Below are 24,956 nucleotides of genomic sequence, written 5' to 3'. Positions count from 1 at the left end.
GCGATCTGTGGCTTGGAATAATGCCAGCCCGGATCATCAACGAAATGATAGCATCTCGGAAAGAATTACCTGATTCCAAACATCTCCCGGTCTCCTGCCGAGAGACCCGAGTGCCGAAAATAAAACACAGAGAGATAGACCAGATAAAAGTGCAGATATGGTTGTCAGATTCGCAGGCAAAATCGGATAAGCCGACAATCGGCACTGTGGAGTTTACTGTACCCCTTTCTGATATTCCAACATTCAATCCGGAAGATATAGGTACGATGCCTGTGGCCGGAACACCGACCTTGGTAAACATGGGCAAAACAAGACGGAGGTAGGGTGGTGCCCTTATCTGCTGTCATTGATGTTGAAATGATAATCCCACACCTGGAGTTCGTCTTGCATCCTTGACGGCTCATCGGTTTCTCATTTTATGCTTTCAGTTGTCCCCAGGCCATGTCTGCAACCTCACACCCCGTCATCATGAGAGCGGCGGCACGGGAGATAGGTATGCACACCACTCCCAAAAGGTGAGGCGACACATATTTACTACGCCTGCTTCGTGCGCCGTTGACTATTCTTATTGCTGGGAACATGGCACGTCCCTACTACGGTAGGTACCTTCTTATTAAGAAGATGCGGCGAAAACTTTGGCGGTGCAAACAACGGAGCATCACCGCCAGGCCTTTCACCACCCTGATCCTTCTTCATACATTTCTCACATTTTGAGTGCAAACAAAGACCCTACGCATTTGTTTGACCGGTAGGAGGGGTAGTCATATTCTCAAAATTCTCTCTGGGTTAGCACATTAAGGCGTGGTGGCAGAGTGGTCTAATGCGCAAGACTAGAAATCTTGTTCCTTCGGGAGCGTCTGTTCGAATCAGGCCCACGTCGGATATCTCTTCTTTTGATAATTTTTGCAACCTCACTCGTCTTTGGCTCCACATTTGCACCACCACACAACACTCGATAGTGTCATTGGTGAGAGAATAAAGCTTTTTTTTAATGCAGTTGATGGGGAATATGAAAACACATTATGTTTTCTTTGCGAATGTTGATCGCCCAAGTTCGAATTGAAACTCGCACGTGTTTCGATCGGAGCCGAGCAACTTATTGAAGAAACTAAAGCTCCCAAACCGAGCATCATTATTAGAGAACAATGGAGCACAAGGCCATGGAGGCTCAGCCAAGTCTTGAGGTGTCATCTCTCAACAGATCTTACCGCTCGAAACCGCTGGGTAAAGACACTTTCCAACACTAAATCTAGCCTCAGGCCGAGGAACAAGCAATATGTACATCTCAAGAAGAGAAGCCTTTTGTCTGTGTATCCAACCTTCCATGGTATCATTCCTCCAAAAACATCGTGCATCATTAACGAGAGTGACATCCATCGTCCATCGATATTCTGACACAAACTTTCTAGCCTTTTACCGGCAGAGAAAGAGCCCCTGTCCCAAACAAATCTATGACGAGTACACAGCGACGTACTCCACCTCCATCATACTGCCATAGCTGTCCGCAGTCAGCGCATTGGGCGCACCAGGCCTATTTCCACTTTGTTAGCATCCATCCAGACTTCATCATCAGTCAAAACAACAAAAAAAACTCACCAGTCCCCCCCCACAGCCACATTCAAAATCAAAAACATCGGACTATGCGCCAGCGTCCCCCAGACCCCCTGATCCCCCACCTCCCCCCCCCTCAACGTATGAAACACCCTCCCATCCACCTCCCAAACAATCTCCTCATCCTCCCATCTGCCCCCCGCCCCAGCCCTCGCCCTATCAACCCTTATCCGATAAGTGTGCCACCCCGTCGGGCTGATCCCCATCGTCCCGTGCCTCCCCACCGGCTCGTTGCACGGGCCCCCCGGAACACTCCCGCAGTGCACAGTCCCATACGCCGTCGGCACGCCGTTGATCGTCTCCATAATGTCGAGCTCCCCGCACTGCGGCCAGGGCGTGCCCTGGTGGATCGACTTGCCCAGCATCCAAAACGCGGGCCAGATCCCCTGCTTCATGTGGACCGGGTGGTCGCCGAAGCGGATGCTGCCTTCAAAGGTGGTGACCTTCCCGGGGGAGGGGGTGAAGACTGCCTTTGTCTCGATGCGGGCAGAGGTCCAGCTGTTGGTTTGGCGGTTGAGGCGGGGGATGATTTGGACGGTGCCGCCGCCCGAGAGCTGGAGGTTGGTGTTGGAGGTGGTGTATTCTTGGAGGTCGTTGTTGGTTTTGAGGCTGAGGTTGGGGGGGTTAGTAACCATAGGAAAAGAAAGGGGACGGGGAAGAAAACAAACTTGGTGATGATGTTCCAGAGGTTGCTGTTGGGCATTTGACCCGGAGCACCGGCAAAGTCATCCGACCACAGTGTTTTGAGGCCGGGGTAGTTGGGGACTGCACCGGCCGAGGCGAGGGTAGAAAAGAGGGAGACGAACGCGATGGTGTCGAAACGCATGATGACGGTGGGCCCCCGAAAAGAGGGTGATAAAAGATACTGGGTATAAGACGTATACAGCACACAAGACTGCTGCGGTGGTTGTGGCTCAGAAATAAGAGTGAGTGTCAAGACACAGGTGCGGTGCTGCTGTGGTCTCAGGGAAAGAGCCGACGAGAGGTCCAAAAAAAAAAAAAAAAGTGATGATAACTCGGGAAGGAGCTATATCAACAAATGAAAAAAATGAATGGCCTGTGGTTTCTCGAAAACCGGGAAAAAGCGAAAGAAGGACAGTGATGATCAAAGACAAGAACCTCTGATATCAGCAACAGACGAAAAGAAAGGCGGGAGCTTCAAGCAACCAAGGCAGAGAACCTGAACAGGAAATTGAAGAGCACGGGAAAATAGAGCAGATATAAATGCATCTATATTGCCCGCCACGTTTCCACCCTCCCATCTCTAGGCGCCATCGGCATGCATGGCTGTCGACCGGAGCTGTGGGCGCGGGCTGCGCACCCCTGACATGATCGCGTCCAAGTGGAGATGCAAAGGTCTGGATCAGTCCACATCTGAATCCATCGAGCTGCCAAACTGAGAGGGCAGTGCTGATTGGAGCCTCACTGTGAACTTGGCAAAGGGCATGAAACAAGCAAAAAATGTTCCGTCATTCCAGTCCCCTCATCAGCCCTCCTCGGCAGATATCTCGCCAGTTTTGGTACGTGGCGTCCGGGTATAATCCGAGCTTTTATTCCAGCGTTCCAGGTAGAAAGGTTGGTAGTTTGCACAAACTGGCTGACCTGGACAAATGTAGAGTATTGCATATCTCTCCGTGATATCTTAGCAGAGATCCCTGAGATATATATGCAGAAAAACAGGGCTGATGAGATCAGACGGGCCGCATCGATGACCTCAATCGAGCCCAAGCTCTGGCTCTCGAAGCAGGATGACAAGACCATGATGAGCAGCAGCAGGATTGGCAGACCAGAAACCTTCATGCAAGTCTTCTTTTGGGCTGCAAAAAGGGGAAGTGAGGCGCAGGTTGACATCAAAAAGGGGAAACGAAACGGCCGCCCCACCACACCTTTATGCGTCTCCCAAGGACAACTTCCAGTACCTGCGCAACCCAGGAACCCAGCAGGCTCAACATGAAACCGAACGACACGCTGGCAGGTTGCACGGGATGAACTGGGCTAACGTCTGCCATCCACTGAAGAGCCCCAAACATGTGGGGATGCAACGACATCTACGTCAATGAGCCAAGCTGGGCATGGCCATCTTGTGGTTGTTGAAGAGTTGTTCGCAATGTTGACCAGATTCCCAGCACCTGATCCTGAGGTTCGGCTGGGAAAACGAGCATGTTTGCAAGTTTGCAGGCTTAGAGAGGTCTGAAGGAGTTGGCAAGTCGTCCAGACCGGTTCCTGAAGGGTCGCGGGCCCAAAAGCCGAAGATGTCTTGGCAGGGGCAACAAGGCAGATTTCAGAGCGCCTGCAACCATCAACGGAAACCCGGGCGGTCCAATGAGAGGGTTGAAACGAGTTCTTTGACGTGTGAAGGCATCAAGAAAAGCATCTGCAAGCTTCAAACCAATATCAGCGACAGGTTCTCACGGTTCTGCAGTCAATTCTGCTATATCAGCCTGACTCCTGACTGCTCGGCTCGCTCGGGACTTGATGCATGCAGACTGACTGCCACGCATATGCATCGGTGCAACCACAACTGCCGACCGCGATCTCGACATCAACGAACCGACATGGAGTCGCCGAGAATGACTGACTCAAAAATGGTGAAAGCTTCAGGGAATGCTTCTCATTGCAGGGTGGAGGCAGCTGAATGGTCAAAGTTCAGAGGTGGCTGGAGATGGAGTTGAAAGAAAGTCGCGAGGTTGGAGATGAGGATATTTCGATTCCACACGCGTCGCGCAGTGTCGATGGGTGGATATTGTCGCAGATAGATGAATCTGTCGTCAAGAACAAGATGCCAGCCAGTACCGGAAGAAAACAACGAGTCCTGCATTGAGCTTGAGTGGTTGATGCAACATGAAGTGCAATGGCAAATATGCTCAGAAAGTTGGACGCGACCAGCGCTTTCAGGGCACAGCCCGCGCGTGGCGCCTTCTGCACCGTGCGCTGCGCAACAAGCAGGCTTGGCGATATTCTAGACTGAACTTATTCTGAAGGCTGGTGTCTCTTCAACTTCTCTCGAAATAGCAAAGTCTCTCAACCACATGGTTGCTTGGCGTGTACTGTCTTGCCGATGAGACGGCGATCAGCATGGTTGGAGAATCTCTCGACATTTGACAAGACCAGCGAGGGGACTCGGGGCTTGAAGAGGAGCCTCTCAAGGCTTTCATGTATGGTTGAGCTAGGTACCTACGTACTGAAGCTTTACCCAGGAAATACCCCAACGTCAAACACCCCAACATCAACCTCACAAACCTTCTTGTCCTCAGGCAGAACCATCTCCTCCCCAAAATACCCCCTAAACACCTCGGCCGTGCAATCCGACCACTGCGCCATCGACGCATGCCCAAACGCATCCCGTTCCAACACCCGGCTCCCCTCAAAAACGCTTGACATGGCCACCGCCGACTTGACCGGCGTCACAGGATCATACCGATTCCCGACAAACAAAATCGGCTTCCTCGTCTTAATCACCCTTGGCCTTCCTTCCTCATCAAACCAGTGCTCCGTGTACTTCCCCCTCCCCTCAAGAGGCCACTCGGCGCACTGGCTGGCGATCCCGGCTAGCAACCCGCCAAATATCTTTGTCGAGTTGAACATGTGATTCGTGTCATCTATCAACTTCTGATCCGTGGGCCCAGTGGCGCGGATGACCTTGTCTGAGCAGGCTATTCCCGTCAAGGCGTCATTGTCGCCCATGCTGACGGCGTTGTAGAGCGCCGTGTGGAAGGCCACCACCCCGTCGAGGTTTTTGCCTTCGAGGAGGGAGCGGATGTAGACTGTGGCTAGGGGGACGATGCCAGTGGGGTATTTGATGATGACTATGAGGATTTCTTTGACGAATTTCCCGTTGATTACCTTGCCGGCCGCGGCGACGGGGTTGGATTGGTAGCGGTCGACCATGGCGAGGAGCGTGGCTTCTAGCTCGGGAGCGGTGGAGTTGATGTCGGCTAGGGCACAGCGGGAGGTGCCGATTTTGAGGCAGTCGGATAGCACACCCCGGAAGGCGTCGTCGGAAGAGAGGAGTTGGTCGATGTCGATGCCGAAGTGGTGGTAGTAATTCTCTGCGTTGACTATTCCGTCGAGGATGAGGCGTTCCATTCTGTCTGGGAAGAGTGCGGCGACGGTGGCGCCGAGGAGGGAGCCATAGGAGATGCCCCAGTAGTGGAGGAGACCGTCTTCTTCTTCGAAGGTGTGGAGGGAGTCGACTACAGCCATTAGATCGCGGGCTACCATTCCGGTGGTGAGAACGTTGGCGTTCTTTTGGAGGGTTGGGTCGAGGTTGTAGGCGGCGCAGCGTTGGGAGAGGGCGACGGCGTTGGCGTAGTTTTCGGCGAAGGCGTTGGGGGCGCTGGCGCCGGGGGTAAGGTCGAGGATAGGGAGGGAAGCGGTTGCTGCGAGACGCTCGGTCTGATTGGCATAGCATCTGAAGGTGATGGTGTCGGCCGTGCCGCTGTTACTCTGGTTAGGATGTGGGTTGATAGCAAAAAGTATGGGGAAGATGGTAAGTACCGTGGATCAAAGGCGACGAGGTCATATTCTCCGCCAGTCATGCTGTTGTCTTGTCAGTTTGCACATCTCTCACCATCAAGCGAAGCCAAACTTACTTGTGCAGAGTAACGGCATTTTCTGCCAGGGTAGTTCTTGCCGGGTAGCCTGGCCCGCCAAAGTTGAAGAGCATGCTCTTCTTGTTTCCTGTGGCGCTAGGGGAGACGGCTTTGCTTCTCAGCAGAGACAACGTGAGGGTCTCATTGGAGGTTGGGTCGGTGTAATCGAGCGGTACAACCAGACTCCCGCAGTCGATTTGGTCTGCAAGAGGGTCGCCTGAAACGTTGAAATTGCATGGTGCCCAGCTGATTTTTTTTACAGCGGTTGTGGTGTCGTTGCGAGATCGGAATGAGAGAGGTTTGGCTGACGCTAGAGAAATTGACAAGACCACTGAACAGACTGTCAGCCCTCTCAAAGAGGGAGAACAGGATCTCATGATGGGCTTCTGATGCCGAACAAGACAGTATGATGAGAACAAAGCCTTGGTGCAAAGAAACTTTCAAACAGGGGCCCAACCGGCTACACGCCCAAACTCAATGGTCAATTCGGTCAATAAATGGAAGCTAGTCTTTCTTATATAGTACATGTATATACCACCATGCCTGCGATGATCACCAGACTCCATTCTGTTGCACTCGGCTGTGTTTCCTGACAATGCCTTGTCTACAGTGACGCGTTGGTCTACATTTACCGGAAACCTTCTGTACGATTTGTACGAGTCTTCTCAGCAACTAGCCAAACCTTGTTATAAGTACCAGCTGCGCCACGCCTCGAGGTCAGCAAAGCCTTGCCAGGCTTATCAGTCTCGACCAATCTCCTGGAAGTCATTACCTCATCTCGTCCTTTCCAGGAATACCCGCTTACTCACCCCTATCAAATCAATCCAGGATCTTTGCAGGTTGAAAAACATATCCAATCCAGTGTACTGCAGATCCCAAAGATCCTCCCCAACCAGCACCCCCAACCTCAAAAACCCCAACCGAGTCACAGACCTGCTGACGCCGTTTTTCCACCTCACCCATCGCCAGGTGTACTTTCACCTTCCTAATCGGGAGGGGTCAATGTCTCTTCGTAAACCAATCCAATTAAGCAACCCAGTTGTAAGTTGTGCCATGCATAAACCATTTGTACACTCATCAGTCAATTTTCTTCACCGAGCACACCCAAAGGTCTCATCACTGTCTGTGATATACTCCCAATGCAATGGTAAAGACTTAATTTTCTTATTTTACCCCCACCCTATTGAAGAAAAAATCCAAAATGCTACACCAATAAAATAAACGCCCGAGTTACCCCCCTACCTGCCATACCACCCAATGCAGTCAGTCTACTTCGAATACATGAAATCCGGATGTCCATCAAACACCTCCTCCACCGTCTTCTGCCTCAGCATCCGTGCCTCCACCGTGTCCTTATTCGCCAGCTTCCGCGCGTTTTGCCGATCCAGGTAAAAGAAGAACACAATAGTCGTGCAGGTCGCAATGAGCGCTGATCCCATGGCCAGTGACTTCCCAAGGTAGTAATCAGGCTTGTTATTGAAGGAGAAAGAAACGCCGATGGCGCCTAGGTGGCCGATCATGTTGACTATGGCTAGTGTTCCCGCTCTGTTGTTCATGTTAGTGACTGTCTCCGAAAAAGGGGGTTGCGGGGGGGTGTACTTCTTCGTGTAGCCCAGGACATTGTTATTCATCCATGCCAACATAACAATCACACATGGTGACGACCCAATGCCGACAAAGTATGTGCCCGCGTAGGAGAGCGGTTGGTTCTTGCTGAGGATGAGAACAAGCCATCCTGCCGCGGCAACGAGTAGCCCGACGATAACAAAGATGCCTCTCATGCGGAAGCGATCGGAAAGGTACCCGCACGCAATTGCCGACACTCCCGCGCAGACATAGACAGGAATGGACATGATTTGGGCTTCGTTGGAGGTGTACCCGTTGAGGTTGAGCAGCACAGGCAAGAACTGGCCCCATGCTGCTTGACTGATGGCAGCGGCGAGGTTGATGACACCTGTGCTTTAGTCAGTAGTCTTCCTCCTGTTGATCATCAGGAAAACTCACAATAAAACCACGTCTTCGGATCCCTAACCGTCGCCTTCAGCTGCCCCAAACTAATCTTCGTGTTCGGGATATTATACGCCTCCTTCGTCCTCCTCAGCGCAATCTTCTTCTCCTCCTCGGTAAACCACCTCTTCACCTTCTCCGGCGTGTTGGGCAGGATGAAAAAGATGAGCACCCCAAACCCAACAGACGCCACACCCTCGATAAGGAAAATCCACCGCCAGGCCCTCCGACCGTGGGCACCCTCCATGGTCGTCTGAATGGAATACGCTATCAAGCCATTCATGCTCCCGGCCAGGCTCGTCATGGACATGAAGATTGCGCCGCGGGTGGCGAGCTCGTGGGGCTTGTACCAAAAAGTAAGGTACAGCGGGGCGCCTTGGATGAATGCTTCGAAGCAACCGACTACTATGCGGAGACCGGCGATGGTTTGCCAGTTGTTTGCTTCTGTCATGATTGCGGTGGCACCGCCCCAGATGACCAATGCAGTGCCCAGTTGGATAGGGGGCGTCAACAGCCTGACCATGATGGAGCCGGGAAGCTGGAAGGCCAAGAAACCAATGTAGAAGAAGGCCACGCAGAAACTGAGCTCTGCGGCGGTCAAGTTCAGATCGGCTGTCATGCCGGCCACGGCCGCATTGCCAACATCGCTTCGATCCTGACAACGACGTTAGCTTTGGGGAGAGCGGAAAACGGAAGGATGGGCGGGCGACTTACCAGCGCAGCGAGAAAGTATATGGATGCAATTAAAGGTAAGATAATAAAGTCAATCTTGAGAAGGAACCTCTTTTCGGCTTTCCTTTCCTCTGCGGTCAAGGACATCTCGCGATGGGCGTACAGTCCGTTAGAGTGGTCGCCATCCTCGCTATGGCTGGCGTCAACGTCAAGACGGTCGCTGACCTCGCCATCGCCTGGATCGCTTGACACTCCGGCCTTTGAAAAGCTTTTATCGTCCCCAAGTCCTAGACTTGAGCCGACGGGGGTCACGGGCGATTGCGCCATGTCTTGCTGCTGTTTGTCAAGCCACTTCAGTTGCTTCTGGCCAAGATACTACTATGGCTGCTCAAGTGCCGAGGTCGAGGCATATAACTACAGTCAAGACAATGATCGGCGATGAATTTAGGAATGTCTCAAAGACAAGATGATAATCCCTAGGAGATATTGTCAGCGTCGCCATCGAGTTGTATACGGTTGTAATTCGCGGGGGGGCGGTAAGGAAGAATGACGTTCTAGATACTCCGGGTTGGAGAAAGACGCAAGGGATAGTGAAATCATACTTACTACACCTAGCCACCCGTCGTGCCCACTGGTCCCGTGGTTCCCTATCGTGGGGATGACCTCAAGCGGAAGTGAGGAACGTTGCTTGCGTGGCAGCAGCAACAGGAAGCGCCAACCTCAACATGAAACGAGCGGGGAGTCGTTGACGACGTGGGATGGGAATAGATGAACAACTTGTGATACCTGCCAGATTCAAAGGGATGGTTGGCATTCCGAGGACCCAAAGTTGGCCAGAGGTGCATGTGATGTGCGGGGGAGGATGGCCGGGGAAGAGGTAGGTAGGTATATGATGGAACAATGAACTTGAAGTTTCCATGTCAGGCATGATCGCCAGCCGTGTCCCAGCCAACCAATTCAGGGGGCTTTTATGCTCCCGCTAGGTAGCTGGCTAGGTACCCGCCGCGCGAAATATTAGGGACGGGCTCGCCTACCAAGGCCGAGGATCCAGCACTGTGACCCCTCCCCATGCACTCTGGGTAGCACTTTGCCATTAATATTTCGGCATCCATTGGCTGCATGTCACCAAGTCACCCATTTTTACTGCTGACTGTACAGAACTGCACAAGCCGTCAGACTGCAAGTCCGAGGCGCGTCCAGCATTTCTCACACACATTCCGAACTGTCTCTACACCGAGTCAGGTTCCGGCACTTGCATAACCTTATTATTATTACACTTACTCCTAAACACCATATACTCGGTATCTTGCTCTGTTTGTCTTCTCCCTCATCTCTCCAGCCTGCAAATCATCTATTTTGTCGAGTTGGACCCTGCAACGAGGGACGAAATATATTGAGTCAGTCAAACACGATATCAGAGACACGGAGCCTCGGGTGAGTTTTTAACGTCCGGCTCCTGTCCAAGCAACATCACCTTGTTTTTATGGGATCATCCCTCACTTAATGCAAATTGCCGTCATGTTGTGTCTATCAACTTACTCTTGCTAACCGGTACCGTCCAACAGGATAGGGAGGGACAGCCGCCATCTATAAAGGGGTGTGCTTGGGCTTAGGACGCGTACACACTCATCATGCATGCAAAGTCTCTCGCGACAGGTCTTGTCTTGTGGCACAGTGGCAGCCGAAAGATTCCAAGATCGCCATTTGATTCAGTGTGACTCAATACCACCCTCCCCCCGCTGCCTGTCGATCAGACCCTGGTAGAGCACGGCCATTATCTCTTTCCCATATCAGCCAAGCATCACCACTACCACCACCACCTCTGGTTCGATACCAAACGACATCATCAACAAAGCCAGAACATGGCGGTAAAGGACGAACTCAGGATCCTCACGCCAATTGGCATGCTGGGGTACTCCTTCGACGAGCACCTGTACTGGACCGAGATAGAGAACGGCGTCGACGCCATCATCCTCGACAGTGGCTCTACAGACAGTGGGCCCTCGCGCCTGGCCTTGGGACTGACGTCTGCTTCGCGAGAGGCATATGAGCGGGACCTCAAGCTTCTTGTCACCGCCAGCGCGAACAAACACATCCCCGTTCTTATCGGTACGTATCGTTTGTTTCACGCTCTTGGTGCGGCCCGCGTCGTACGGGGGGCGCTGGAATGTCAGACGGACAGGTACTTGGGGGGCGTCCACACCGACATTAGCTCGCGGAGAAATGATGACTAAGTAATCTTCTCATAGGCTCGGCCGGAGGCGACGGAACAAATGCCCACGTGCAGCTTCTTGTCGACATCGTCAACGAGGTTGTCGAAAAGGAAAAGTATCGCCAACTAAAGATCGTCACCATTCACTCTGAGATTACCAAGTCCGAGGTACGAGCTAGTCTTGGCCGAGGTGAAATCACGCCGTGCGGTGGAGGTGTCCCGGAGCTCCTGTCTTCGGACATTGACGATGCCGTGGTCATCGTTGCCCAGATGGGCCTTGAGCCCTGGGTACAGGCCATGCGGGACCATCCTGACTTCGACATCATCATCGCAGGTCGATCCTATGATCCGGCGCCTTACGCGGCCTTTTGTGTGCACAATGGCTTCCCGGATCTTGGTCTTGCTCACCACATGGGCAAAATCATGGAATGCGGTGCTGTCTGCGCGACGCCGAAGAGTGCCGAGGCTTTGGCTATTGTTCGACAGGATTGCTTTGAAATCCGGCCCCTGAATCCGGTAGCCAAGTGCACACCTCTTTCTGTGGCGGCGCACACCATGTATGAGAAGCCCCGGCCTGACCTCCTTGCCGGACCGGGCGGGATTCTTGACGTCCGCGACTCGACGTACACACAGCTCGCTGACGGCCGGACGATCCGTGTAACCGGATCCAAATTCATCCCCTTTTCGCCCGACCAGTCCTCGCCGGAGCCAAGCGTCAGCAACACAAAGTACACCATCAAGCTCGAAGCGGCCAAGGTGACTGGTCACCTCGCCATCTTCATCGGCGGCATCCGCGACCCCATCATGCAGTCCCAGCTCAACGATTTGCTGGTGCCCATGATCAAGAAGCGCCTGCATCAAGTCTGCACCTTTGACTTTGACCTCAACTTCAAATTCTACGGCCAGACACCCCTCATACCCGGCATCGCCCCTCAACCAGCACACTTCCCCACCGAGATTGGTGTGCTGGGTAAAGTCCTGGCACAAACACCGGCGCAAGCCAAGGCTGTGGCAAACCTGGCAAAGGTATACTTTGTCCACGCCCCCTACCCAGGGCAGGTAGCCACAGCAGGGAACTTTGCCATGCCGCTCGCCCCGTGTGACATCTCTGTCGGGCCGGCGACGCAGTTTTGCATGTACCATCTCATGGAGATCGACGACCCCGTGGCGCCATTCCCTATCTCTGTGCAGACTGTCGGGAGGGTGCTCGCCCCTGAGGAGATTCAAACAAAGTATGTTAGGTTTTTGCCCCCTCTTTGTTTACTTTGAAGTCTCCGCTTTTTCTGTTGCTAACCCCCCTTTTTTTTTCCCAGTGGGACCCACCCAAAAGAGATCTCTCCCCTTGAAAAGCTCAAGTCTTCCCGGCCGTTGTTCCCGCCTTCTTTGGTTGCGCCGGAATTGACGTGTTTTCCGAAATCGGCGCTTCCGTCTTCGGTGCCGTTGTATAAGCTGGCCAAGACGCTCAGGACGAAGAACGCGGGGCCGTATTCGGTCACGTTGGACATCTTGTTTCCAACACGGGAGGTGTTTGAGCTGGTGGCGGAGTCGGGGGTTTTAACGAGGGTGGGGTTGGCGGAGATGTATGGGATTGGGAAAGAGGATATTACAGAGTTCATGTTTTGGGAACCGGCGCTGGCGTTCAAGGCCACGTGGCCTAGGAGGAGGGTGAGTGGGAGTTGGGATGATGATGATGTTCATGCTAGTGGGGGGCATGTGGGGGTTATGGGAATTGAGGTGGTGGTTCCGGCCGGTTTTTCTCTCCACGGTGAGGCTTGATTATGATTTATGACTGGCGATGATGTGATGAAGGACGAGTGGAAATGTGTGATACCCTGGGAAGGTGGATTGTTGTGTGTGTGTGTTGGGGTGGGGGGGGGGCTCTGCTCAGTTATGATCAGGTTTGGATCTTGTTTAGTAGCCTTGAAAGGCATCTCTCAATAAGAATGATGACGCTAGAAAAACGTGCCGTAGGAAATTCTGGAGACAGGTCCACAGATTGATTGGGTATCGATCTCGAACAATGGTTTATGCGCCTTACAAATGCTTTGGGTAACCAGCTCGAGACTTTCAGCTGCTGCAACAGCTTCCATGTCTCAATCTTGACTCTCACCACCAGTTTTCTTCATCTGTCCGCAAAAAAGGGCTGACGTCAGCATGAACAAACACACCTGAAATTTGGTTCCAAGACTGATTGTGTACAATCAGTTTAGCTTTATAGTTGTACAGACAGTCACAAAAGTTACTCTTCCCAACCAAGAAAGATCCTTCTTGTATATATCTTTTCTCCTTCTCCCTCCCCTTCCCACTAACCCCAGACCCTAAACTAGGTAGGCAACTGCACCGAAAACCTCTCATCAGCCGGCAACTCGCTCTTTTGCCCCGGGCTCTGCCCCCCACCCACCGTCGTTCCGGGTAACTCCCCAGGAGCAGCATTATGCGCATAATACAAACCACTGTTAAACGGCGGCGGCGGACTCGGGTGCACAGCCGTCGCCGAGCTGACAGTCATGACATCCTGCTGTGAGTAATGGCTTTGGCTGAAGCCACCGGGAGAATGCACACCCACCATCCCAGGGTGATGCCCACCGCCATGGATACTGTTATAATGCCCAATCTCCAACTCCTTTTGTCTCCGACGCTTGCGGCGGCAGAAGACGATTGCCCAGCCTAGGATCAACAGGAGGAGGATACCACCTATCGCTGCGCCTACACCGATCCCCGCTTTGGCTCCGGGGGAGAGACCTCCCGGTTCGGGAGAGGCGGCGGAGGAGGAGGTGGACGATTTACCCGTGTAGGTTGGGACGACGCCGCGGGTTTTACCGGGAGTGTACCCCGCTGCTGGCGCGGTGGGGGGCACGTAGTTGTTTTGCCAGAAGATGGACGACCCCGGGATGGTTGGTAGGCTGGCGTAGGCGGCGAGGGAGGAGGAGCCGGGGTAGAGGATCTGGTCTTTGTTGCAATAGGGGGTGCAGGCGTCGAGGGAGAGCTTCACCAGTTCGGTGGAGTTGTCGGGGACCTTGCAGCCGGTCCAGTTGGTCGTGTCGGGGCTGGAGGCGGCGTTGAGGTTTTTGCAGGCTTGGTTGATGGCGACCCATTCTTGGGAGTGGAAGGGGTCGCGCTTGTAGAGGCAGTTGGGGTCGGTGAAGGAGGGGTCGGTGCAGCCTGCTACGTAGGTGTTTCCGGCTGGTTTTTGTTTTGTGTCAGTAGTAAAGGGGAGGGGAGGGGAGAGGAGAGGAGAGATGGACAAAAGAGATGACATACAGTTCTTGTCCCAGCAGGCGTTGGCTTCACCTAGCGATAGACAAAAACTGCCCGTGTGGCAGCATGGCCATACTTGGAGCGCCTCGTTACCACATGGGATAAAATCCCCCTTTGTCGGGGTGTCCTCTGTGTAATAGCAGGTGCCGTTGGAGATGTTTGGGTTATACACAGCCATGTCGGCATCGGCCCGAATGAAAGCGGGCTTCCTCGGCGAGGTATCGGAGGAGCATGTAAACAGAGGGTAAAAAGGAATATGACGAGAAGGGAAGAAACGAAACCAGTTGCAAGTTCAGTCAAGTCCGGGGGGTTAAGGGCAGGCGAAGCAGAAACATAATGCCACATACTAAAGGCGACCGGGGCCACCGAGGGAAATCAGCGGACCGCCCTCCCGGGTTCATATGCAACAGGTGTACTCGGAGTCGGCCGTGACGAACAGCGTCCAATGATCGATTGGCCTGGTATGAGCTGAAACTGCACGATATGCCGAACTACCTATGGGATGACCCGAAAGCCCTGCCCACACCGACAAGAGAAGGAACCAGAGGGAGGGGAAGATCTCCCGTCGTATTTGGGCTGAGTACGACCGATAATGTGAAGAAGCACACCTCGCATTGGCGCAGGTGGTAAGCCACTTCCGAAGGCTGGGTAAAGTCTAGAACCGGCAGTAAATCGTCCACGGCATGCGCCACCACGGGGGTTACACCGGCGCTTGTGTCACAATAATACGGATGATCATCAGGAATTTTATACAAGACTGAGACCAGACCCCGCGTCCTGGTGTTAAAGCTGCCACGCAGCCAACATCGGGCACAGACAGAATCAGAGACAAAAAGGGTCATTTGAAACAAGGCTTCATGACTCTTTTGGAAGCTATCCGTGGGGAACTGAGCTCTCAACCGGTGATGGCAGTGATGCTCTGGTGTGACAGCATTGCATCCGTCTGCACGTTTCTCCACGGAGTCTCTTGTCAGTGAAACCAGGCCGCTTCGTTGCGCAGCCAGTCAGGTGGCGCTGTCAAACAATCACAAGGTGGAAAATACTGTGGCTTTCCAAGTTGTCCAAAAGCGTGAGAGAGAGTACTATTTCTGCGTGACCATTATGAGAAAAAACACACCATCTTCATCGTGACAACCACCAGTAAGGATTTGCCAACAGGAGCTGACAAAGAATTGAGAAGAGCCCACGGAAATCATGCAATGAGAGAAGAGATGGCTGCAGATGTCATCACCGGGCCTCACATAGCGTCGATCTTTTTTTGCAGCCGCCTGCCGTTGAGAAAGTGACCGGCCCAAAGACCAGACCATAGCACAGGACGGACAACAAGGCCTCAGAAGAAAGTTAATGTGCTTTGAATAGGTAGGTTAATTCACTAAGTGGATCATGCCTTTAATACAGCCTGGGAGTCAAGACATGTCCCATCACTTGTCAAACCCCCGGTCCATATTGGAGGTCCAACCCTCATTATACCTACCTGGTTACCATCATAAATGAAGAATCCACAGTCCCAGCCAATATTGCCAGCCCTTTATCCATCAGAGCTCCCACATCCTTATTCTTTCATCCTCAAAGCCTTGCCTTCTTCCACCTTAGCGTCTCTGCCCCATGATGAACAATCAAATCCTCGACCTCCATAGCATCCACGGCCAGCATGGATCTAATTACATCTAATATCAACCCATGTGGTTGCTCCCAGGACACACCTTTCCCACCTTTCTTCAGGCCCACACTCTGGCTGCTCCCAGGGCTAGGGTATTTCACACACTTTCTGTAGTTTTTCGTCTGTTTGTTAGATTTGTAGAGTACGATCATTCTCAATACATTTTGCTTACGTTTTCTGCCCCAGTGACCTTGCCCTACAACTCCTTCTTCTCACAAAAGTAGCCGAAAAAGATGTCTGTTGCTCACTGGATGACCAAAGGTTCCTTGATCGCATTTGCTACAATCTTCCATAGTCTCTTAGCTCCCTTACGGTAGTGTGCCTTTTTGTCGATGTTAAACTCAATCATACAGTCGCAAATGGCTACACGTTAACACATTAGCACATCAAACTGGCAGGTCGGTAGCATCTTCTTGGTGGGGCGTTCTTTGTTTTTTATTTTGCGCGTGGGCGGTGCTGGTTGTATCACAAGATGTGTAGTACCTACCATGGAAGTCATCAAAGTGAGGGGGAAAGGATGGTTGATTATTTCAAGCTGTGAACTGCCACTAGTAACTTCCTGTCTAACCCCATCGGCTGTGGACAAATGCACCTTCAATGGTATAGAGTTGATTTTGGCTGCGAGTAGACTTATCCCAACTACCTCCCTTGGCTGCCTGGTTTCGAACTTCTCAACACCTCCAACCCCGTTAACCTCTTAACACCTTCCAATTTTTAACTTCTCCGTTGTGATAATTATAATGACGAACTGCGATATCAATCTGAGCTTGTGCAAACCCAGTTACAAAGAGGATGCGCTCGGCGTTAGAATACCCAAGGTCAGTGTCTATCTCAAATGCCAGAGCCCATTCATCATCATGGTGCTGACTTACAGAAAGAGGGGATTAAAACATCACGGCATTGGTTTGGCAACAACCCTGGATATTTGGTTGGCTATGTATTGGTTCAACTTGTCGATTCGCTCGGATGACTATTTCTTTTGATCGATGTGGTGCGAGATCATCGCGTCGCAGATCGAGTTGAACTCGCTGGTCGAGACCATTTTGTCTTTGCACGCCCTTGGTGAGGACGCTTGGGTGGGCAGTGGGTGTGGAAGATATGGGTTGGATTGAAGAAAGAATTTAAACAGGCGCTCTTCTTTCCATGGTTTGTGTGTCAGGTTGCCGAGTCTTTGGAATGGTTTTTGATCAAGGGCCAGAAATTTACGGGGTAGTTGTGCTGAAGCTTGCTGGCCCGGTCTACTGGCAGCCGTTCAGCCCATCATTTTTTTAACGCCAGTCTCGACACCAGCAAGTCTCGGCATCGTCTTCAGGCCCGCTATTCTCCCAACAAAGTCAATGTCAGATAGGCAAGGAAGTGACTTACATGGAATGGGCCCAGGTTGACGCATCATGAGAACAGAACATGAGGCTTTGGCGGTTATCTCTGCCTTATATCGCTTTTAAGTAACAATCGAATGGTGATATTTCTCCACCTTTGACTCTTAAAGGTTTACTACAGACCATCTTCAAAGGCCAGTCGACAACCATCTTTATCGCGTAGTTGGAAGCTTATATAGAATCGGTTTATAGTTTGAAGCATTTTATTTTGGTGTAGTGTGGCTTTTAGGAGGCTCCGATGGGTCCCTCCTAATCGGATGAAGAAAAGAAAGTTTCATACAGAACTCGCGAAAACTGAAAAGCTTCACAAACCTTGACGTCCATGGCGCACCCAGATAAAATCGGAGAAAAGGGCTGAAAAGCATTCCCGCAAGCTTCATCACCGTCCTCTCAACACCACTTCATATCATCACCACAGTTTATCATCCCATCTCTCCGCCATTTCCTCAACTCACCCACCTAAAAAAAAAACAAAAATGGTCACCGCCGCCGAGTTCAACTCCATCTGCGACTTCATGATCACCTAACACATCGACCAAACGGCCATCCCACTCAAAAAGGTGGAAAGGCTGGAGAAATCCATAATCAAATGTAGAGCTTGGCTTACAAGACAGGCTGAGAAAGCTCGGTTATCTGCAATCGACTCATACTATGATGTCTACATTATTGCGAAAGCGTAAGCGGTAACCGCCAAAGAACTGGAAGAGCTCAGCGCACTTTTGGTATCTCAAAGACCGAAAGCTGGCTACCTACCCACCTATCTAGCACCAGACTTATCAACAACCGTACTGCATTCACCCGGGCCCAAATCGGGAGGACAGTTCGACCTGGTGTCAATTACCACAGCGGAGAGATTGATAAGTGGAAGAGGTTGAGATGTTGAGGGGGCCCTGGCCAAGGGGGGAGAGGCTGAGCGAGGCATTACCCCGACAGGGGGTTAGGGTTATGTGGAGAAATATAAGCAGAGTGTACCTAAGCGCCCATCACATCACCTTTGCCTTCCTGCACTGGCCAGCATGGATATCCCTCTCATCCCACCTCACTCACTTGACAACAGCACAGAAAGATGGTCACCGCCAACCAACTAAACTCACTCTGCGATGTAATGATCACATACCACATCGACCAGAAAGCCACCCCGCTGGAGCGGGTGGAGAAGCTGAAGAAGTTCAGGACCGCGTGCGAGGTTAGGCTCAAAGCAGAGTGCGAGAAATGGCTCCGGGCCGATATAGAGCTTGTTGCTTCACACTAGTAAGTGTAAAAAAATAAAATAAAAAAAAACTAAAAAAAATAAAAGATCTCTGGTGAGGAACAGCTTGCAAAGAATGTTTGCCATGTTCAAGACGGAAAAAGGCTGACTTTGGGCCAACTCACCTATGTACCGCCTATGCAGCGCTCTGCGGATGGATCACATTGCTTCGTTCACCCAAGCCCAGATCGACAGGACGGTTCGTAGTCATCTCGATTATCACAATGGAGAGATTGATAAGTGGAAGAGTTTGAGATGCTGAGGGATTTTTATCATCTCAATATAAGAGGGACCGATTAAAGATGGCAACCGAGTTTGGTATGTGGTGCGGAAGGAAGAGGAGAGAATATCCCGTCTCTGATTTGACTTGTACCCCAAGCGGGACAAAATATCACGGTTCCATTATTGTCTAAGTAGGACTGGCGTTTATGATGATTGATGCGCATTTGAAAAACATTACGATATGCGTAACCATTAAATCCAAGGGTATCGTTCTGCCGGGCATGCCTCTCGCCATGATCAGTCTCTGGATATAAACCTGTATCCAGTGCCGTGCCATGCCACACCATATCCAGTCCCAATGCCCAATTTATGCTCGGAATACTCGGGTGTGCCAGCCCCAAGCTGATATGATAGATTACGAAACCAAAATCCAAGCTATGCACCGTGGCAGAGCCATATGTCATGATTCTTCTGTCGTTCATCGTCTTCCAGGGTACTGGTACTCGACCCCCTGATGCCAACTCTGCTGACTCCATCCCTGTCTCGTTCTTTGCTGTAGTTGTTGTTGCGGCTGCGGGTGTGATTGGGGACGTGGTTGCTGCTGCTGCTGCTGCTGCTGCTGCTGCTGCTGCTGCTGCTGCACCTGCGAACCCCTCGGCCTCTGAGCGTTATCCTGCCCCCTAGGCTTATAAAACCTCTTGGCCACATTACTCCTATGCGCAATCCCGCCCTCCTCCAGCTTCACCAGCACCTCGTCCACACTAATTGGCCTTCCCCTTTCCTGCGCATTCTTCATGAGCTTCTCCACGAGATAAACCCCCTCCTCCCGCGTCCTGCTCCAACCGCAGCAGTCAATCTCCAGCTTCCAACTCTTCAGCTCTTGGTTTTCATAGTAAGAACTCCCTTCCTGAAAGGCGAGGTTGCTCCCCCCGTTGGCGTTGATATCGTTCGCTGTGTGGCAGGCCGTCTCAGGCAGGTTTTTGCGGGCGCAGCTGGAGCAGATGACCTTGAGTTTATACTCCGGTTTTGTGCGTTTGGATGCCGAAACGGGTGAGGTTACTGGGGCTGTGGTAGAGAGCCGTGAGAATCGTGAATTCGGCTTTGGTTCTCGAGATGGTTTCGATTTTGAATTCCCCATACTGCCCCCGTCTTCTTCTTGATAGGTCGATGAAGGTGGAAACGTAGGTGACGGCAGCGAAGCTTCCGTCAAAATCCTAGGAGAAATACTCGACAGTTCTTGAAACAGAAATAGACTGCTCCCGAGCCCTGCCGCCATGGCAGTCTTTATTGTGTTGAATGAGTTTGGACACGCAGAGTTGAAATTCGACTCGCCGGTCTCGTGTGGCCGGCACACCCCGCGGGCGGGCTGCCGGGTTGGCCGGGAGCTTGAGAAGGTGAGCATCGAGTGTTACAAGTGAACGTCAGGTCCCCCTCTGAGCTTGTTGGACAAAGACTGAGGTTCGGAAGAAAGGGGTTCAACAAGGTGATGACCGGTGATCTCCCGTGCAGGACAATGCCCTTGACCCAGGGTTCGGTGCCTTACACAACAAAGAAATGTTTTCAATGAGGGTCTTTGACACAGGGCTTGAGACGGTGGCCGACCCGTCGGTGATATATGCGTATGTGGGCAATACGTGTGTTGGGCGAGACCCGGACCAGGCGGGCGCGCGCGTGGCCTTCCATGTGTGGTTTTGTACTTGAACTGGACAACAGCACCTCCACTTGGTTATGTCATTTGATGCAGTGCCCAGGAAATAAACGGGCAAAAAGGAAAGGGGCTGATTCGTCGGCAGTGGCAGTGAGTACAAGAGGAAATCCGATGGCGGTGCCCGAAATTCCAAAAGATGGTGGTGTGGTCACCATATCTGCTGGGCAACTCTGGGGCGACAAACTTGCACAGCCCGACTCAAAGGATTGGCTCCTGGGCTGTTGGGCAGCGGACAGGGCAGTGTGTGGCCGGTTCCTGGGCGACGCGGCTGTTGTTGGCCACCCCTCGTTACCCCCCATGCGCGGTGCGGCAAAGTCGGATGGTAGCCCTGACGGCACCTCGTCGTCCTTTCCATTCGCAACGTGCGAGGCTCCGCGGTATCACCAAGCTGCCGAGACGAACCTCATGATCCTCGGAGGGCGGTGTCCAATCCCTCAACGTCCGGACGCCAACTCTGCAGTCTGTACCACCGGAACGGCGCGTGAGGGAATTGGTGGTCTTGTATGCATGTTTTTACAAGTCGTCATTTCCACGTGGTGGTGACTTGAAACAATGCATCCACAAGGAAGATGCCACATGCGCCATACAAAGAGCTGTGGAAGGAAACACGGCACAACTCTGGATTCCCTCTCCGTAAAGCGGCTCGCAGGTTGGGTCCTTGGGCTATGTGCATAAGGTTCTGGGGTTGATTGTAAACGCCGTGCTAGGTTATCGTCTGGTATAAGAAGGTTAGCAGTCGAAAGATCTAGACAACTGCAAGCAAAACTTCGACACTGTAGGTACGCAACCCTGAGCAGATGAACAGACCGCCATCAAGTCAACGGGCGGTGCATATGTTTTGCACGCCCTCATCATCCATTGTTTACTCATGAGACATTAAGAATAGCCATGTATCAGTTATGCCCGAGGCCTTTTATTTCCCGGCGACGCTTATCCGCTCTTTCATCAGTGATCTTCTCACACCCTCTAGTCGTCCTCTGGTGGCAACTCGTCATCGATATATCGTATCAGCGTGATGCGCATCTCGGTCGTATCGTTACCCCTGAGCACGTCGCTGATGAAATGGGCCTCCACCTGCATTTGTACCATCTCCAACGCTCCCCTCAACACGCCGCACAGGATATTCGAATACCACAGCTCGTCTTGGGCCCGGCCGTCGTCGGGTAGTTCCACAAAGTCGGCAAAGGGGTTCTCATCGAAGATCAGGGAGAACTGCTTGCCGTCGTTGGTCCAATTCGCTATCGTTGGCGTGATGTTGAGGAATATCTTGAACCCAACCTGAAGAACACATCTGTCAGACACACACACGTCCACGCGCAAACACCGGCCCAACATGCCAAACTGCCCACCTTCGCGATCATCTCGGCTGTTTCCTTAAAGTTCGAACATCGGCGTACAGTGTTGGATTTCGCAAGGTAATCCTCGATTAGGCGCAGACCGATGTTGTACCCCATTCTATCGAGTTGCTTGTTGACCTCGACATAGTCGCTGTCAAAGTCCTTACACAGCTGCGCAACGATGGTGCCGTATGTGAGGACGACCAGCTCGGCGTTGACCTTGTCTATCCGTGTCCTTCAGCGGCGGGCAGCATTAGCGATGGTTGAGTTCTAGCTGAGGGCGTGTGAGAGGCCCTTACTTCCAGATCCTGTCAGAGAAGCAGTGTTAGCAGAGATGGCAACGGTCGTAAACAGAGGAGGGATGCGCAGCGTACTCTTCCCCCAATCGGGACGCCTTGTTAGCCGCCATGGCGGAAGAGGGTCGAGAGAATGGCTGGGAGATAACCTAAGATTGAACCGAAGAAGCGACGAAGAGCGGTGTTGCGTATAACTATCGGAGGCACCCAGAATGATGTTTGTTCGGAGAGGGCGGTGATGTTCCTGGCGGTAGCTACAAGGGTGCTCACCTTACAGGCCGCATGTCGGGGGACAAAGCCCCACTACTCCCCTAAAGTGCAGGGACCCCAGGTCAGTGCTCATGTGCCTTGGGCGGGAAGCGGGGAATCTAAAATCCATCAGGCGCGTCCTCGAGCACTGGCGCATCATCATCAATTGGATTTGGGACTTGAAAGTCAAACAGCGCCGCCTCGCCAAGAGACCCATCTTGTTCAAGACTCAATCCTACCATTGCATCACGGCATCACAACATCACGACATCAATTGATTCAACAGACACATTGGATCTTTGAATATCATCAATCATGTCTTCTGAAAAGAGACCGTTCCCAGGCGACGACCAGCAGCTCGTGGTCAAGCGGCAGAATGTGGGCTCTAGTCGCGCCCTCGCTACCCGCTCTGGCCCTGCTGGAGGAAGCTCTGGTGCCCTAATTCAGTCGTCGGTATGTCTTTGGAGTTTTGGAAACAAGTCTTATCATGTCTGCTAACATGCGCGATGCAGGTTCCACGAACGAGCTCCTTGCAGGCTCCGGTAATGGAGCTGTCAGGACACAGCGGCGAGATCTTTGCGGCAAGATTCGATCCCACAGGAAACCTAATAGCCTCTGGGTCAATGGACAGGACAGTTTGTACGTAAGCAAATTTGATGGTCAGGTCGGAAAACCTACTGACACCCAGCCCAGTGCTTTGGCGAACCTACGGCGACTGCGAAAACTACGGCGTTCTCTCCGGCCACAAGGGCGCCGTTCTTGACCTGCAATGGTCCCGCGATTCCGAAATCCTCTTCACCGCCTCTGCCGATATGCACCTCGCTAGTTGGGACCTCACATCAGGCACAAGGATAAGACGCTACGTCGGACACGAAGAAGGCGTCACATCGCTGGACCTGAGCAAGCGTGGCGAGGAGATGCTCATCAGCGGCAGCAACGACGGTACAATTGGTATTTGGGATCCAAGGACGAAGCACGCGGCGGATTACATTGAAACGGATTTCCCCATCACGGCGGTTGCTATCTCGGAGGCTGGCAATGAGATCTATTCAGGTGGCATCGACAATGATATCAAGGTGTGGGATGTCAGGAAAAAGGCTGTGGTACACACAATGCTGGGTCATCAGGACACGATCACGACGTTGAGGGTATCGCCGGACGGGCAGCAATTATTGTCGTATGCGATGGACTCGACCGCCAGGACGTGGGACATTAGGCCTTTCGCCCCTGCTGAGCGACACATTCGGACATTTGACGGTGCACCGCTGGGCATGGAGAAGAACTTGATCAAGGGAAGCTGGGACTCGGACGGCAAGAAGATCGCGGTGGGTGCTGGTGATGGAACGGCTGTGGTTTGGGAGGCGGGTACAGGAAGGTTGCTGTACAAGCTTCCCGGTCATAAGGGGACAGTCAACTCGGTTGACTTTGCACCGGGGGCGGAACCTCTCAGTATGTGTCGTTGACTTTTGCCTGGTGCTGGACGTGTTGCTAACTTTTGTCCAGTCCTCTCTGCGTCATCAGACCGGAACATGTTGTTGGGTGAGCTCAAGTGAGGGGGCGGGTTGCGACGATGCCTCTCGAGTCGAAGGAATTGTCTAGCCCAGTGCGAAGTTGCTCATGTTCGAACCACAACGGCCGTCTAACCGCCTCGCTGCAGTCTGCCTGAGGCGATGCTCCTATTTCAAGAATAGGGGGTCGATTTGGCTGTTGTGCGACGAGAAAAGATCACCTTTAGGCTACAGCCTGCTCCGGCACGGCAGGACTGCTTATTTGGAAAGGAAGTATGCCCAGGCGCTTCAATGATACCGGCGAAAGGCTGAGCAGAGGAGCAGTGATGGAAAGGATAAAAGTAAAGCGAGCTTGATACCCAGCCTTGTACGAATAAAAATTTGAAAGGATATACACCACACCTACAGGATGCATACAGGCGCGCGCCAGGAGACATTTCAGGACGAGGGCACAGATCTCGAAGATAAAGACAGCCAAAGCACGAGCGATCAGCAACTCAATGCGCAGCAGACACTTTTGATGCCTGACATTGGGTTGCGGCATCAGTCACAGCTTCTACATGAGACGGGGCATTCTGTCATATATTATTGATTGGCTCTGTCCGGCCATCAATCGAGAAGAAGTCTGGGCTCAAGTTTGACCATCAATGATTCGATTGACTCACCGTCGTTGCTGGCTGACCATGATGTATTCCAGGAGTTTTCTTGATGCCCAAAATCCACTTGCGACCATCCTGTCTTCTTATTCTTTTTTTCTTGAATCTTGAACCTCTCTGATAGCCATTCCCCAGAGACTCCAACAAGGCCTGGGGAGATCTGAAACACGCCTGTGACTGTGGTCCGCTCATGCGCCAAGCCGACGTTGCACTGGAATCACTCGCAGCCAATCATTCGGATTTCCCCTTTTGTCGTCGAGTTTGAAGAGCAAAGACGACTGGATGTCATGAAGCCTCCTGCCGACGCCCGACGATGCAAGGCACCCTGCCGTTCTGAAGG

The 24,956-nt window shown here is 52.4% G+C and overlaps 7 protein-coding genes and 1 non-coding gene across 8 annotated transcripts; 2 read left to right on the top strand and 6 right to left on the bottom strand.

Annotated features, from left to right (window-relative positions):
* Nucleotides 1-798: 798 nt before the first annotated feature.
* On the bottom strand, nt 799-880 carry QC761_0061300. The gene has a single exon. It is a non-coding gene; the product is annotated as a tRNA-Ser (tRNA).
* Nucleotides 881-1,053: 173 nt separating this feature from the next.
* Nucleotides 1,054-3,395, bottom strand: QC761_400870 (uncharacterized protein). The gene is made up of 3 exons (XM_062878371.1): nt 2,280-3,395; nt 1,597-2,220; nt 1,054-1,531 (listed from the first exon to the last, which is right to left on the bottom strand). The coding sequence occupies exons 1-3, from the start codon at nt 2,435-2,437 to the stop codon at nt 1,450-1,452; spliced, it is 864 nt and encodes a 287-aa protein (XP_062731788.1). The 5' UTR covers nt 2,438-3,395; the 3' UTR covers nt 1,054-1,449.
* A 1,292-nt stretch (nt 3,396-4,687) lies between these two features.
* Nucleotides 4,688-9,900, bottom strand: QC761_0061280 (uncharacterized protein). Its single transcript, XM_062872579.1, has 9 exons — nt 9,489-9,900; nt 8,925-9,358; nt 8,208-8,865; nt 7,803-8,157; nt 7,485-7,748; nt 6,464-6,534; nt 6,204-6,405; nt 6,109-6,150; nt 4,688-6,049 (listed from the first exon to the last, which is right to left on the bottom strand). The coding sequence occupies exons 2-9, from the start codon at nt 9,207-9,209 to the stop codon at nt 4,801-4,803; spliced, it is 3,126 nt and encodes a 1,041-aa protein (XP_062731787.1). The 5' UTR covers nt 9,210-9,358; nt 9,489-9,900; the 3' UTR covers nt 4,688-4,800.
* Nucleotides 9,901-9,980: 80 nt separating this feature from the next.
* QC761_400840 (uncharacterized protein) lies at nt 9,981-13,062 on the top strand. Its single transcript, XM_062878370.1, has 3 exons — nt 9,981-10,991; nt 11,132-12,326; nt 12,408-13,062. Exons 1-3 carry the CDS (start codon nt 10,745-10,747, stop codon nt 12,868-12,870), a joined length of 1,905 nt encoding a protein of 634 aa, XP_062731786.1. The 5' UTR covers nt 9,981-10,744; the 3' UTR covers nt 12,871-13,062.
* A 189-nt stretch (nt 13,063-13,251) lies between these two features.
* Nucleotides 13,252-14,965, bottom strand: QC761_400835 (uncharacterized protein). The gene is made up of 2 exons (XM_062878369.1): nt 14,356-14,965; nt 13,252-14,277 (listed from the first exon to the last, which is right to left on the bottom strand). Exons 1-2 carry the CDS (start codon nt 14,528-14,530, stop codon nt 13,418-13,420), a joined length of 1,035 nt encoding a protein of 344 aa, XP_062731785.1. The 5' UTR covers nt 14,531-14,965; the 3' UTR covers nt 13,252-13,417.
* A 3,311-nt stretch (nt 14,966-18,276) lies between these two features.
* QC761_400830 (uncharacterized protein) lies at nt 18,277-20,264 on the bottom strand (the record flags this gene model as incomplete). The annotated part of the gene is made up of 4 exons (XM_062878368.1): nt 18,277-18,632; nt 18,766-18,991; nt 19,034-19,484; nt 19,506-20,264. The coding sequence occupies 2 exons, from the start codon at nt 20,262-20,264 to the stop codon at nt 19,341-19,343; spliced, it is 903 nt and encodes a 300-aa protein (XP_062731784.1). The 3' UTR covers nt 18,277-18,632; nt 18,766-18,991; nt 19,034-19,340.
* A 1,272-nt stretch (nt 20,265-21,536) lies between these two features.
* Nucleotides 21,537-22,497, bottom strand: QC761_400820 (uncharacterized protein; the record flags this gene model as incomplete). Its single annotated transcript, XM_062878367.1, has 4 exons — nt 22,282-22,497; nt 22,207-22,215; nt 21,920-22,142; nt 21,537-21,848 (listed from the first exon to the last, which is right to left on the bottom strand). The coding sequence occupies exons 1-4, from the start codon at nt 22,314-22,316 to the stop codon at nt 21,537-21,539; spliced, it is 579 nt and encodes a 192-aa protein (XP_062731783.1). The 5' UTR covers nt 22,317-22,497.
* Nucleotides 22,498-22,640: 143 nt separating this feature from the next.
* On the top strand, nt 22,641-24,532 carry QC761_400810 (uncharacterized protein). The gene is made up of 4 exons (XM_062878366.1): nt 22,641-22,905; nt 22,965-23,095; nt 23,141-23,901; nt 23,956-24,532. The coding sequence occupies exons 1-4, from the start codon at nt 22,768-22,770 to the stop codon at nt 24,003-24,005; spliced, it is 1,080 nt and encodes a 359-aa protein (XP_062731782.1). The 5' UTR covers nt 22,641-22,767; the 3' UTR covers nt 24,006-24,532.
* Nucleotides 24,533-24,956: the final 424 nt, after the last annotated feature.

The sequence above is a fragment of the Podospora bellae-mahoneyi genome, chromosome 4 (genome assembly GCF_035222275.1).
Source record: "Podospora bellae-mahoneyi strain CBS 112042 chromosome 4, whole genome shotgun sequence".
NCBI lineage: Eukaryota > Fungi > Ascomycota > Sordariomycetes > Sordariales > Podosporaceae > Podospora > Podospora bellae-mahoneyi.
This window is presented reverse-complemented; position numbering and strand designations above follow the sequence as displayed.